We start from the raw sequence: 15239 nt of genomic DNA on the forward strand, positions 1-15239 counted from the left end.
TCCTGCCTCAGCTTCCCGAGTGCTGGGATTATAGGCATGTGCCACCACGCCTGGTTTATATCTTAATTCTTTTTTCCTCCTCCCCTTCCCTCCCTTTAGCTCCTCTTCTCCACCTTATTTACAAAAGCTTGTTTCCATTTTTTCCTTTTTTCTCATCATTTTTTTCCTTCCTTCCTTATCCTTGAGGGTGAAAACTTTACACAAAGGTCAGGAAATACTGTGCTGTTTCCCAAGGCTACATGTCTCGATTGCAGCAGATTAGATACAGAAGCAGTTAATGAGAATCCAGCTGTATTTTCATAGTCAGAGAGATTTCCAAAAATGTCAGACATCAACACTCTTGCTATTATGGGAAGTGGTTATTTTTCATAAACACTTAAAAGTGTAGTGGGTTTTTATATGTGTCTCATAAAATGTCATGGTAGTTTGAAAATTTCAAGTTGGCTTAAATTTCTAATATCAGTACATCTAAATTACATAAGCAAAAAAAATCTGTGGGGTCAGTACTTTTTAAAAAAGTGTTAAGGACCGGGGATGTAGCTCAGTGGCGGAAGCGCCTGCCTGGCAAGCCCAAGGTCCTGAGTTTGATTCCCTTAACTAACAAAGGGAAATCAGAAAAGTAGTTTTAGTAAAACTAGATGCATAAATTTAGAAATCAGTGAATTTCTCTTAGAGTGTAATGCAAAACAAAGATTTAAATTGTGAGAACAAAAATACAAGAGACTGGAAGATAGCCAGGTAGAGTCCTTTAGCATTATAGATGAAAAGGAAAGGACAATTCCGAGAAAAGCTTGAGGGGAAATGCTTGAACCTTTGGATTGAAGAGACTGATCTAAGTGTTTGGCAAGTCTTCAGAGAAGACATACTGGTTAATTATTCTGTATCCAAAATGCTTGTTTCAGATTTTTAAGTTTCCCAGATTTTGGAATATTTGTATAGACTTTACTGGTGAAACATTTTTAATATAGAAATCAGAAATGTTCCACAATTTAAATGTTTTGTTTGGCTTTGTTTTGCTTTTTTGAGACAGGATCTTGCTATGTAGTCCAGGCTGGCCTTGAACTCACTATGTGGCCCAGGATGGCCTTGCACTCTTGCATTTCTCCTACCTTAGCCTCCTGAGTGCTGGGATTACAGGCATGCTCCACCATACCAGACCCCAAAATCTAAAATTTTGCACATTGTGTCAGTACTTGAAAATTTTCAAAGCATTTCAGATTTAGGGATGCTGTTGTAGTCAGGGTTTGAAAGTGAATAGATTTAATATAGGACACATAATTTATAGGATTATTTTATAATATTCACCCAGAAAGTCAAATGCAGAAGAACACAAGAGATCTGTCCATGCAATAGAGACCCAAAGAATCCAGCTGAAGACCTGGGTCCCACAGCAAAGTGCCGTGTGAGTCCAGCTGGAGGCCTAGTTTCCACAACGTCTCATGCAAGTCCGCATCACGGATCTACGCTGGGAAGGCCCAAAGGTCAGTGGTGGAAATTAGAAAGTCTGCACCAGTAAGGTGAAGGATTTGTGCCAGGTGGCTCAGGGATCTGCACTGGAGCCAGGAAACACAAGGTAAGGACCAGAGCTCCCCCAAGAGAACTGCAGCCATCCCCAGCGACAGCAAGAACCCGAGCTCCTCTGATGATGTACCAGTGTGACGGGTTTGTCCAGGAGAACCAACAGCACACTATGTTCCTCTCCAGCTCTCCTTTTATGCTATTGGCAACAATGCTCAGGGGGGCCTTCCCCACCTAAAACCATATTGATTCAGTTCAACTGGGCAGTACAAGTTGCCCATTAGTTAATGCACCACAGGTGTTCAGTGTATACCTTGATGATCTGATGAAAAATTCTTCCAAAGAAAGAGTTCTACAAGCAGTCTGCCAGCAAGGAGAAAGATTACTTAAAAACAGTAAGAAGTAGGTTTTTTTTGTTTTGTTTTTTTTTTTTTGTCTTTTTGAGACAGGGTCTCACTATGCAGTTCAGGCTGGCCTTGAGCTCACTTTGTAGCCCAGGCTGGTCTCGACCTTCCAATGATCCTCCTGCCTCAGCCTCCTGAGTGCTGGGATTATAGGCATGTGCCACCACTCCTGGCCAGAAGTAGGTTTTTTATCTATATCACTTAAATAGCAGAATCCTTACAAACAGTGTACATTGTTCTAAGGGAGAGGTGGTGACTAGAACACTAACCACACAATAATTTAGGTACTCTGTGAAAATTTTCTTGAGGTATTGCAGTTGTACTAGAAAATGGCACAACCTTTATCCTGGCAAGTGGGAAAGGGAAAATTTTATTTATAGTAGTTCTGCCTTATCTGTGGTTTCAATTTCTGAAGTTTAGTTACCTGTTATCAGCTATGGTCTGAAAGTATTAAATGGAAAATTTCAGAAATCATAGATTTTAAATGGTGCACAATAAAAAATTTCTTGACATAGCTTGTCTCACGTGTGCACCTTGTACATGTGCTACCTGTCCATTAGTCAGTAGCCATCTCAGTTATCAGATGCATGTGATCAGATAGATTGCCCTGTTATTACAGCGCTTGTGTTCTAGTAACCTTTGTGTAACTTAACAATCGCTCCAAAGTACAAAAATATAACTTACAGCAGTTCAGATAACTCAAAGGCTATAAAGTGAAACTTTCTTTGGTGGTACTGGGGATTGAACCCAGAGCCTTTACGCTAAACTACATCCACAGTGCTCTTTATTTTGGGGCAGGGCCTTCCAAAATTGCCCAGGCTGGGCTTCATTTTGAGATTTTCCTGCTCCTGCTAGAGACTGCGATTATAGGTGTGTGCAGCCAGACCTGCTCAGAGTCCTTTTTTTTTTCGGGGGCGGGGGGTGTCTTTTTGTCTGCAGTTAAAGCTGTCTGCAGTTAAAGCTGTCTGCAGTTAAGGTTAAAAAAAAAAACAAAAACAGTTGTCCACCAAGATAGTTAAGATGTACTATACCTAAATTATAAATTAAATGATTGTATTTATGTATGTATAGAAAACATTCAGTTATGTGTAGGATTCAGTAGTATCTGCAGTTTCAGGGATTTCCTGGCTTGTGGAATGTAAGAATGTATCACCTGTGCATAGGAGGGAACTATTGGCATATAGAAGGGCTTTAATCATTTTGGAGGAATGTTAGTACTTTCATTCTTGATGTTGTAATAGATTGAAGGTGTACTAAAAATAAGGAGAATAGCTAGTAAAATAAAGAATGTAAAAATAGTGCTCAGAGGTGGAACTCACTGCTGCGATGACACTGACTGTACCACTTTGCATTTATGCCAGCCAAGAGTGAGAGTTTGAGGGTTCCCTGTGCTTGCCAACACTTGATGGTGCCCCTTACATTTAGCCATTTCAAGGTTTTGGAATACTAGAGAACAGTAGATTAATGATAAATTATTTCTCTTTTGACTTAAGATAGGCAGTAGTAGGTGGCTTTGGGGATCTAAAATGATGATTTACATTTGATTCTATCCTCAGGGTCCTATTGGCATGACCCAACCAATTTATAAAAGAAGTAATTGTCAGGTCTTAGTGTGTAGAAGGATCCCTTAAACCTACAGTATTTTCCTCCCCTTGCTGCTACTCCCTTGAAGATGTTGTGCCTCCTTTACAGAGGAAATGGAAAACTCTGACCAAAACTTTCTTAATCCTCTACAGCCTAGGCTAGACATAGTCTGTCTTCTCTGTTCTTACTGTGGAGGAAGTTGCTCTTCCAGCACAATCCAATCCCTCTGAGCTTTGAAAATCCTCCCTCACCCTCCCAAGAACTTGCTTACATTGCTCTGTTTGTTGGGTGGTTTCAGTCTCCCTTGTTTACAGGAGCCTAATCACATTCACTGTATTGTAGTTTCATTTGAAGAACTAGAGCGAGCAAAAAGCATCTCTGCGTTTCCCAGTCCTCACCTGGCCGCTTCTCCACTGCTTCACTCAGCGTTCTTGAGCATGACTTCTGACTCAGTTGTATCTTCAAGGTTGCTTTTGCAGCATCTCCAGTCAACCCCGTATTGCTTGGATTGGGATTGTGGCATTACTTTCACTATTCCTTCCCATTTGATTTTTTTGTTGTTGTTACTATTTATGTAGTTATTTGTACTTTGCTGTGTATGGTACAAAAAAACAATTTTCCCCTACTGTACTGCTCGGGAGCACTTTGTCTCAGCTGGGTGGGGGCTTTCCCACCCGCAGCTGCCCAGTGGACCCTAGGTGGTTTGACAGTCCTACCTCTGTCACCTGGTTGAGGTCTCAGTCCAGTGAGACTTCCCCTGCTTGGTTGTTGATAGTGATTTCCAGCTTACTGCACTTTTGACCAACTATATATTGGGGTTCACAGGACTCCCTCACAGGTTTTTATAATTTGCTAGGTGGCTCACAGAACCCAGGGATATACTTTTCCTACTCATTTAAACTTAAGTTATATAAAATTTCATTACCAAGGATATGGATAAAGAGGTAAGACATATGGATGGGTGTGGAGCACCACTGCCCTCCCCAGGCACAGCATGCTTCAGATGCTTGTGTGCGTATCCAGCAGCCTGGAAACTCCAAACTCGGGCCTTTTAGGGTCATGGAGGCTTCATTACCTGTGCACAACTGATTAAATCACTGGCCTTTGCTGACCAGCCTTACCTTTAGCTACTTTCCCTCTTCTGTGAGTCAGGATGAGGGCGAGTTCAAACTTCTGAGTGAAGAGTTGGGTCCAGCAAGAGCTCCCTACTGGCAGTCATCTCATTAGCATATGAAAGACAGCACTTTGGAGATTCCAAGGACTTGGGGCTCCTGGCCAGAAAAGGGGTGAAGACAAAAAAATACAATAGTTATTATAAATCACAGTATCACACTTCTTGTTTTTTTGTTTTTTTTTTTGTTTTTCTCTGGTACCGGGAACCGAACTCACGACCTTGCGCTTGCCAGGCAGGTGCTTTTTGCCGCTGAGCTAAATCCCCAGCCCAGTATCACACTTCTTAAGCCTCATATTTACATTTTAATTTGTAATTATAATGCCCACACTTTAGTATTAGCTTTGTATTTAAATGGCGTCTCAAAGCTGGGCCTGGTGGCACACTCGGGAGGCTGAGGCAGGAGGAATGATGCACACGAGACCAGCCTGGGTTACAAAGTGAGCTGAAGGCCAGCCTGAACTGCATAGTGAGGCTATGTCTCAAAAAGGCCATCAATCAATCAATCAATCAATCAATCAATAAATAACATCTCAAGCTTTAATGCTTTTACCCCAATAATTGATTTTGATTAATCATTTGATTGGTTTGACTTCGTCAAGCAGTTTTCTTAAGGCGACTTCCTGGGTACTCTGTTGTTGAGCCCTTGCATGGTCAGGTCTTGTCTTTGTTCTAATTACAGGAATAATCAAAGTTTCCTGAAGCATATATTAAGAGAATACCTCCTACCACTGACGTGTGAGAGTCTTTATGTCTTCCCTTGGCTTCTGAGGTCCTCCTTGTCTAGTTTCCTCTGGCCTCTGCAGCTCTTCTCAAGTCTAGCTGCTCACAGTGAGCCTCCCTGTGACCAGCAGCCTCAGCCTTACTTGCCTGGGCTCAGTAAAGATGGAAACATCATGCCTGCTTCAGACTGGAAGCCAGAGGCTCAGTGGAAGATAGTAAGCACAGCATGTTGGAGAACTGTTGCTGTCTAGGGTTGCAAACACTTCCTTTAGTGAAGACTCTCTAAATGTCGGGACTTGATTTGTCTTGAGGGAGGCTCCTTTTCTGTGTGAATCCATGTACCACCCAGGCCTCCAGTCCTGACTCACGTACATTATCTTCATTTCTGATGACTGCTCTTAGGCTTCTCACAGACATTTAATTCCTATTTTGTATTTTATTTATTAATCATGAATCACAGTGCCTAATAGGTTTTGATTCAGTGTATCCTATTTTTTCATAGGGTTGGAAGCTTCACATGTAATGACTTTTGGAAGCAGAAGTACATTTGGTTTTACACCTTTTTGACTTAGGGTTTGCATTTCCTTCCCCTGTCATTATTGTGTCACCCCATTTGTTCAGATTTCTGTAGCAGCTTGCTATCAAGTTGTTGGCCTGGGTTTCCCCCATCAGGTCATTGGTCTTACTAGACCGGTTGTCCATAACCACAAAGTTTTTAGTTTATCTTCAGGAAGAATGTTTTAAGGGAAAATACACAATTCTCAATTCTTACTACTACGACTTTGCTATGTTTTTGGAAACTGAAAACATATAACAGTGCTGTTTTGGGACATGGTCCACTGGGCTCCCTGTGAGGGCTTTCTTCCTGGGCTGTGGGGTAGTTAGCTGCCTTTACACTGAGCCTCCCATGATGGGGACAGTGTGTGGTGTTTACTTGTTGGCACTTAAGCTGTTGAAATTGTACAATTTTTATTAGTACCTGTTTGCTGTACATAATGATTACGTATATTCTGGGGAGATGGTCCAATGTATGTAACACATCGTAATTCTTACTTCCTCTCCTCTCTTGCCGCCTCCCATCTACAGGCTGTTGAATTTTTAAGAAGACTTGCTTTAATTTTGTCAGTGTGCAAGAAGCAAGTAAATCTTAAAATAGAAGCAGTATTTAACATTATAACCAAATACTGTACATAATACCCATCACAGTGTCAACTAAATGTAGAAAGCTCTTTTTTTCATAAAAGGCTTTCTGGGGAGGAGAAAGGGCCTCGGTGTTTTAATGGAGTTTTATTTAACTCACATTCGTAATGCAAAGTGCAGATATGTGATCTGATACTTGTAATTTTATTGACACCCCCTCCCCAGTCAAATTCAGGGTCTTGCACATGTTAGGCACATGCTTGAATAGTGAGCATACCACCAGCCCTGCCACTTTAGTTTTATGATACCTACTACATAATTTCTAAAATTAATTTTGGGGAAGTAAAGTGGGGTCACGGTATTTACATCTTTTCTTTTTTAGTAAATGAAAATGCAAATTTTATTTTTTTTTCAGTTGGACTGTTTTAACAGATCACACTACGGAGGTTTTTCTTTTTAGGGAGATAAGGAAATTGAACCCGGAGCCTTGCACGTGCTATCAGCCTGTGCTGTACCACTGAGCTACACCTGCAGCCCTAAGCTTATAGTGATTTTTCACTTTTAAAGGAAATACAGATAAAAATCACCAGTATCCTGTCACAACTCTCTGCTAAAGGGAATACAGCTAAAAATCACCAGTATCCTGTCACAAATAACTAATTCCTTGGTCTTCTTCCTTTTTCCCTTTTCCATTTTCTTGTCCTGCCCTGTGTGTAGTCTTCTTGATTTGTTGTTGTAACTTCCTATGTTGTTTGTAACTTGCTTTGCAATAAATGGTGATCCTTTTTCCTTATCTGTCAATATTTCCCCTTTAAAACTTTTGTAGGTATTTATAAGTGGCAACAAATGTGGCCACATGGAATTGAGAATAAAAGTTTATTTCTGTCTCTCTACTGTAAGGAAACTAATGTCACAAAGCAATAGTTGAATACTCGGAAGTTACTAAAACAGCCAGGTGTGGTGGTCCATCCCTGTAATCCCAGAACTCGGGAGGCTGAGGCAGGAGAATTGCATTGAGTTTGAGGCCAGCTATCTCCTGTACTTGTTTTATACATTTGGGTGAGTTTCTTTGCCTGCAGATTAGAGACTTTTTTTTTTGTCTTTTTGAGACAGGGTCTTGCTATGCAGTTTAGGCTGGCCTGGAGCTCACTTTGTAGCCCAGGCTGGTCTTGAACTTGTGCCTCAGCCTCCCGAGTGCTGGGAGTACAGATGTGCGCCACCACAACCAGCTGAGACTTCTTATTTGAAGTCTCCTTCTCTGTGTGCCCAAGACCTGTCTAAAATGGAGTCACATTTAAAAATACAGGTGATGGTAATTTTACATTTGCATGTCAGTGTCTATTTTCAGTTGTATTTCTGTTTGCACAGATGTTTTGTGTAGCCTGATATTAAAATGAGGTTGAGGTGACTGCACACATTATTAATAAAGTGGGAAAGTGATGAGAGTTGCAATTCGGTCTCAAAAGTGGATAATCTGCACCTGCCCGCCTTGGCTCCTCACAAGCACTCCTTGCTGCGTTTGAAGCTGCCTTGAGCAGGGGTAATGACAGGTTAGACTCTAAACGCGCCCGCTGACGCAACGCAAACCTGAGGCCCATAGGACTTTATGGGGCAGGGGTTATGCTTGTTTAAAAACAAAACAAGCTGCTCTGCGTTAACGAGGCCATTTAAGGTGCCTTTCCCAGAGTGGGAAGAGAATGCAGTCCCAGTTTGGAGGTTGAAATACAAGTTTCTATTTACTAAGCTCACTGCATTCTGTTCACCCAGGGAAGAGAGTTTAAAATAGGCTTCCAGTAGGGGAAGAAGTGGAGGAGAGAGGAGGGGGTACTGCAGTTGTGGGGTGAACTAGGTGGAATGCTTTTACTCTGTTAAAACGGAGGAATTCACGCGTTAATTCGGACAGTGCAGTCCATGCCAGGAAGAGCCCTGTGTAGCGTTTAGATCGAAACGTAAGAAATTAACCTACTGAGCTCTGGTTCCACTTAAAATCCCAAGGGCGCCAGTGCCCAGGGCGCACCACCACTGGTGGGCGGGGCGTTGGTGTGGCCCCGCCCCCTCAGGCCCCACCCCGCGGCGGTGGCCCCTCCCTGGGCGCGGCAGCCCAGGACGCCCGCCAAGGCTGGCAGCAGTCACAGCGGGCTCTGGCTGTGGCCGCTCCCTAGGGCGCTGCCGGGTCGGGTCGGAGCCGGCTAGAGATCACTCGGGGCACCCGGCCACCCCTCTTCGTCAGTTTGGCGGGAGCCTGGCCAGTGAAGCTGGGCAGGACAACTTTTTAGGCTAACGAGGCTAGCTCAGCTATGACTCCCATTTTTGGAGACGCAGAGGAATTTGAGCCCGGGGAAGCGCGGTCGCCTGCTGGGACGAAGGCCTTTTCTCCCTGTCTGTAGCGGGGCGGTGATTCTGGGGAGGGAGTGGATGAAAGGAGCCTGGCCCGCCTGTACGTAAGCGCTGGAGGCGGCCTGGAGGGGCCTGTGGTGCAGATTGCCGCAGGGCCGCCATGCGCTGCCTGACTTCTCATGCCGGGGAAGCCTGCCCTGCCCACTCTGTACTCGTGGAGGAGAGTCTTGCTCACGTGTCTACGAACGACTAGGACGAAGAAGGGAAAAGGTACTGACTGGAAGGACCGGGCTCAGGAAACAGATGTGGAAGCAGCAAACCTGGAGCGTGGCGTGGGGAATGGCTGCAGCCTGAGTGAGCGCTTTCCGCTTTCCGAGGCTGACGGTGAGGTTTCACGTGCGCTGCTGTACTCTGTAAATCAGACTTCTCGAATACTGTGACTTCCGCAGGGCTGTGCTGTACGCTCCTCCTGCAAGGCCTGCCTTGCTTTTCCGGTTCAGCACGGAGCTGGGTTCCACCTTTGGAGCTCAGCTCCACGAGGTTTTGGCAGTTGATACCGTGTAACGCCTTCATTCACAGGAAATACTGGCTGCACTTGTTCACGTTTCCAGTAGGAATTACGGTGTGCTCTCTTCCTGGAAGTTGTAAGGATACAGTGCAGACAAGAACTGCTGAAAAATGTTAGGCCTATTTTGCTAGGCCAAGAAATTGAATAACCGTGTTTTTATCTCTATATTTTATGTTAAATATAAACTGAGCTTATTGGCCTTTGATGTGAATACTATTTGGCTTAGTAATTTGAAAGGCATTGGAGACTGAAGACTGTTTTGTGCCCATGGAACCAGTTTCCAGTTATTGTGCTGGACACACGAAATGGGCATAGGGTTTACAGACAGGGTGATTTGGCAACACTGATAAACCTATTGTTTTATCCGTGAAGTAAAATGGATGAATAATCCCATGCACAAAGAATTGGCTGGGAGGGAAGTGGGATTACAGAGAGTTCCTCCGTAGTCTTTTTGCCACGACACCCTGGATTACACAGGGCTTCAGATGATGCGAGTTGATTCGTGTTTCCAAACCTGTGTAAGCCACATTATGGTGAAGTTACACTTCTGGGGATGTGTGTGGGTCTGATCCCATGGCCTCACACGTGCTAAATCACTGTTACATTCGCTTTCCCTTGGAGCTTTAGAATATTTCTTTAGTCACAAAGGAATTAATTTGATTGCAGCCTCAGCCCCCCATTTACAGGTTCTGTTGGTAGCCACTGAAGTAATCTAGAAACCAGATTGTATTTAGTCTTGTTGTTTCTTAAACATGTTCTTTGCAACAGAATAATGATTGTAAGTGAGAGGAAACTTTAAGCTTGAGGCTTGTAGAAGCCTACAAACTTTAAGCTTGTAGAAATAGGGCCTTTTTAGGACATCAGCAGCCTTATTGATCTTTGTGACCTGCCATAGTCCAGCAGAGATAGATTCCTGGGGGAAAATTGCTTGTGTTGTTTGTATTTGATTCATCCTTGCTAGTTACTTGTGGATCATTTCTTCCAAAGACATTTATCTGAGAAGTGATGCTGTTTGTCCAGTTAATGATTGTTTCAGCAGCACTGGGGAACCCCAGGTTGCAGAGAATTTTTCCCAGTGCTGTACACGTGCGGTGATTTTATCCTTACTCTTGTACCTTCTGACTCCTCTCCCCTTGTGTATCAAATGATTTATATAATGGAATGGAAATAGAATAGAGTGAGATTCTTTCCCTAGACACTAGATTAATAGCTTTAAGGATGGCCCTCTATTTCTAACCTGTCTTCCCTAACTTTTGAGGTGAGCACTGATCAGTGGGGAACAAAATAAACACCCTGCTGATAATATTTTGGAGGACATATTAAATGGATAATGGAATGTGGTAGCAGGTCCTTCCCCTGTGACTCCTTGTACCCTACACCCAAAATGTATATCTAGAGAAGGTACTCCTCACCAGCAAGAAGTTAGTCAGGATGCGGTGACCTTTGGCCTTTGAACTACGTAGGACCTGCAACTCCCTGAAGCAGTCAGCCTCTAAGAATTGGAAAGAAATAGATGGAGTTAGAGACTCAGAGAGGGAGAACAGTGTCCAGTCAAAATAGATCGGATTGTATTTACAGTACTTATACAGTGTCTCTATCTTAGCATTTACTATATGTAGTTTATCCAAAAATGATGTACATACTTTTAAGGGAGCAGGTTTTAAATATAGTCTGGGACAGTTTGAAAAGCGGGCTTATCCAGTGTGCAACACCTGATTGCAAAATGCATTTTTAGTGTAATTTACATTTTTGTCTGTGATTTTTATAGCTGTAATTATATTTCTTTTGCCTCTTTAATTTTAAAAAACTTTTTATTACAGAAATGAGCCGTCAGACTGCTACAGCATTACCTACTGGTACCTCCAAGTGTCCACCATCCCAGAGGGTGCCTGCCCTGACCGGCACGACTGCATCCAACAATGACTTGGCGAGTCTTTTTGAGTGTCCCGTCTGCTTTGACTATGTGTTACCACCCATTCTTCAGTGTCAGAGTGGCCATCTTGTCTGTAGCAACTGTCGTCCAAAGCTCACATGTTGTCCAACTTGCCGGGGCCCGTTGGGATCCATTCGCAACCTGGCTATGGAGAAGGTGGCCAATTCAGTACTTTTCCCTTGTAAATACGCCTCTTCTGGATGTGAAATAACTCTGCCACACACAGAGAAAGCAGACCACGAGGAGCTGTGTGAGTTCAGGCCTTACTCCTGCCCGTGCCCTGGTGCTTCCTGTAAGTGGCAAGGCTCGCTAGATGCTGTCATGCCGCACCTGATGCACCAGCACAAGTCCATTACTACCCTGCAAGGGGAGGACATCGTTTTCCTCGCCACAGACATTAACCTTCCCGGAGCTGTGGACTGGGTGATGATGCAGTCCTGTTTCGGCTTTCACTTCATGTTGGTCTTGGAGAAACAGGAGAAGTACGATGGTCACCAGCAGTTCTTCGCAATTGTACAGCTGATAGGAACACGCAAGCAAGCTGAGAATTTTGCTTACCGACTTGAGCTAAATGGTCATAGGCGGCGATTGACTTGGGAAGCGACTCCTCGATCTATTCACGAGGGAATTGCAACAGCCATTATGAATAGTGACTGCCTAGTCTTTGACACCAGCATTGCACAGCTGTTTGCAGAAAATGGCAATTTAGGCATCAATGTAACTATTTCCATGTGTTGAAATGGCAGTCAAACATTTCTGGGCCAGTGTTTAAAACTGTTGCATTCAGTTTCACAGAGAATGAGGCGTTCATCTGCCTGCCTGGTAGGTGGAAGCTAGACACATGAAGGTAAATAAAAGAAAGGCTTTAAATACAGGAAACAGTTGCATGTAGTAACACTAATATATTTAAAAATAAGTCAACAGTAAACCACTGAAAAAGTATATATATATATACACCCAGGATGGGCATCTTTTGTATTAAGAAAGGAAGCATTGTAAAATAATTCTGAATTTTGTGTTCGTTGTAGATTGTATTGTTGACAAATACTGGTTTTTGTTTTGTTTTGTTTTGTTTTTGGCGCGCATTTGTTTCTTCCTTTATCCGAAAGCCATTGGGTGGCCCCGGGCCACCATTTTTCCCCTTCGTGAGTCAACACATAGTGCTGCTGTGGTTCTGTTTTCCCCCGTGTGTGAGTGTATTTGCTAATTTTTATTAATTCTAGTTTTTCATTAAATAAATTACTTTCTTTTCTGTAATTCAGGGTTTTCCTCACTTTTTTGTACCTTTTAAAAGTTAGTGTCGTTTGATATGCATAATTGTTCATGGTAAAGTTTATGTGTTCAGTACATTATTTCCTCATTAATCAGTTCACTAGAAAGCTTTTACATTAGGCTGTTTGTGAAGATACGAGTCCCTGAAAGGAACCCTCAGAACTATCAAAAGCTACTTCACACAGCTCAGATATGGTCTCTTTCTCATTCTGCCGCTCTCTCCACGTGTGATACCCTTCAGGCTTACTTTTGGAAAGGTTAGGGAATAAATTCTGAGTTACCTTAATACTGAGAAACCAGGCTCTTTATTTTTCTTTTTCAAATATCTTGGACAAATCACATGTTTAAAATTTGTTCTTGTATTATTGGTTTTGCAAAAGAAAGCAGCATCCTACACAGTATTTGTAATTAAAAAAAAAATCATTTGTTTAAAAACAGGCAGTTTGCAAAAAAATGTTTTTGGTCTTTTATAATTCTCATTAAAAGATTATCTGGCAAATTAAAAAAAGTTAATGTGTCTGCTTTAGATGTGAGTTCATGAAGTACAGTCTGCCCACCTGTCCCTCCCAGCAGGAAGCAGCGTGCGGGGCTGCGCGCAGCAGAGACTGGGTGTGTGGCCTCTGTACTGTCCCCCCCTTCACTTCTCCCAAGAGCAACAGGGTGCTGACCACTTCTTCGCTTAAAGTGCTAAAGATGAGTTAGTTTTGTAGCCCTAGTGTTTAAGAGGCCCCATTCTGCGACCAGACTTTCAGGTACATAGGTGTCAGTCTTGACTTCCCTTCTCCTTCCAGCTGTGGGGGGCCCCGTACCCAAATGTGTAAGAGTCAGGTTGAATTGGGATTGCTAACTGAGGTGCAGGTTAGCTCAGACTATACTTTTCCCATAACAGGCACCCCAAAAATGTTCAGACACGGTTACTGCACCTTTTGTGCCATGCTGTTAACTGTTGTTAGTTACCATCAGGTACAGGGCGGGAGTTTGAAATTGTCGTCCGAGTGGTGGAAGATAATCGTGTGTGGCTTTCACAGGTACCGCAGGTATAGAGAGTTAGTGAAAATTCTGGACAGTTCTGGATAACAAAGTTTACTTCTGTATTTTCTTACCGTTTTTTTGAGACAAAGTCTCCCTGTGTAGTGCAGGCTGGCCTTGAATTCATCACATTTCCCAGTCTGGCCTCAAATTCACGGCCAACCTCCTGCCTCAGCTTCCTGAATGCTGGGATTACACGTGTACACCACCACGCCTGGCTCTTCTGTTAAAACATTTGCTGGAAGGATTGTTTAATCTCTTCTCTGTATAGAAAGTACTTTGGGAATTGGTTAAAACATGGTTCAACCACAGATATCCAGGTTATTTTGTTAGCAGGTGTGTTTAGCAAAGCAGCTTTTATAATCATTTAATACATTGGGTATATTTGGGGAGATACATCCTTTGATGGTACTGAGGGTTGAACCTTGAGCTATTTTTTTTACATTTTAAAATTTGAGCCAGGGTCTTGCTGTGTTGTTCAGACTGTGCTTGGCTGTGTAGTCCTCCTGCCTCAGCCCCCAACAGTGCTAAGATTACAGGTTAGTGCCACCAGGCTTGGCAACTTTCTTATAAAAGTCGCAGCATAGATTTTGAAATTACAAAAAGGCACACACAGAAATCTTACCATAAGTGCAGATGACCTAACATTTTTTCTTCTTTATGTACATGTGCTTACACATATTTATTCTGAAAAATATTAGTGTCACAGGATTATGTAACCCTCTCACCATACAATCTGAGCTTTCATCTCTCATATTCTTGGGAAAATACCATTTCTGTGACTTCTGAGGATTTACTATAATTTTAGCCAGTTTCTTCTTTTTGGATATTTACTTGGTCTTTTTTAAACATTTCGTTTTCTTTTCTGTTTTTTTTTTTTTTTTTTTTTTTTTGTACCAGGAATCAAACTGAGGACCTTGTGCTTGCCAGGCAAGTGCTGTGCTGCTGAGCTGGCTCCCTGGCTTGCTAACATTCCTATATATTTTCTGATTATATTGTTGGGATTCAGGAACAAATTTTTTTTTTTGTCTTTTTGAGATAGAATCTCGCTATGTAGTTCAGGCTGGCCTTGAGCTCACTTTGTGGCCCAGGCTATCCTCAGACTTGCAAGGATCCTCCTGTCTCGGCCTCCTGAGTGTTGGGATTATAGGTGTGTGCCATGATGCCCAGCTCAGTAACAATTTTTATCCCTTTGGTACCCAGGACTTTCCAAGTGAGCTATGTGTCTATCCTATTTATTTTGAGATAGGAACTCGCTGAGGCACTAAATTGTCCAGGCTGGGTGTGAGCCATACCTCTTGGTCCATTTGAGATTTGATTGATGAGGTCAAATTTTTGTTCTTAAATTGCTTCCTTTATAACAGATAGTTTCTATTAATCCTCCTGCTCCTTATTTTGGTGGTATCTTTCAGGAGATCTTATGGGGTAAGCATAATATGCGCCCCACATTTCTGTAAAGTAACACAAGTGACTATAATTATTAGCTCACACAAATACCCCACCCCATGAGCTCAGGACCATCTGCAGTGATGGTAATGGTGGAGTTTTTATTTCAGATTT

The 15239-nt window shown here is 42.8% G+C and overlaps 1 protein-coding gene across 1 annotated transcript; it reads left to right on the forward strand.

Annotated features, from left to right (window-relative positions):
- Window positions 1-1309: 1309 nt before the first annotated feature.
- On the forward strand, window positions 1310-13158 carry Siah1 (siah E3 ubiquitin protein ligase 1; the record flags this gene model as incomplete). The annotated part of the gene is given in 2 exon segments (XM_005401400.2): window positions 1310-1481; window positions 11266-13158. A coding segment is annotated over 1 exon segment (849 nt). The 3' UTR covers window positions 12117-13158.
- Between the last annotated feature and the right edge of the window lie 2081 nt (window positions 13159-15239).

The sequence above is a fragment of the Chinchilla lanigera genome, unplaced genomic scaffold, assembly GCF_000276665.1.
Source record: "Chinchilla lanigera isolate Chin_1 unplaced genomic scaffold, ChiLan1.0 scaffold00073, whole genome shotgun sequence".
Classification (NCBI taxonomy): domain Eukaryota; kingdom Metazoa; phylum Chordata; class Mammalia; order Rodentia; family Chinchillidae; genus Chinchilla; species Chinchilla lanigera.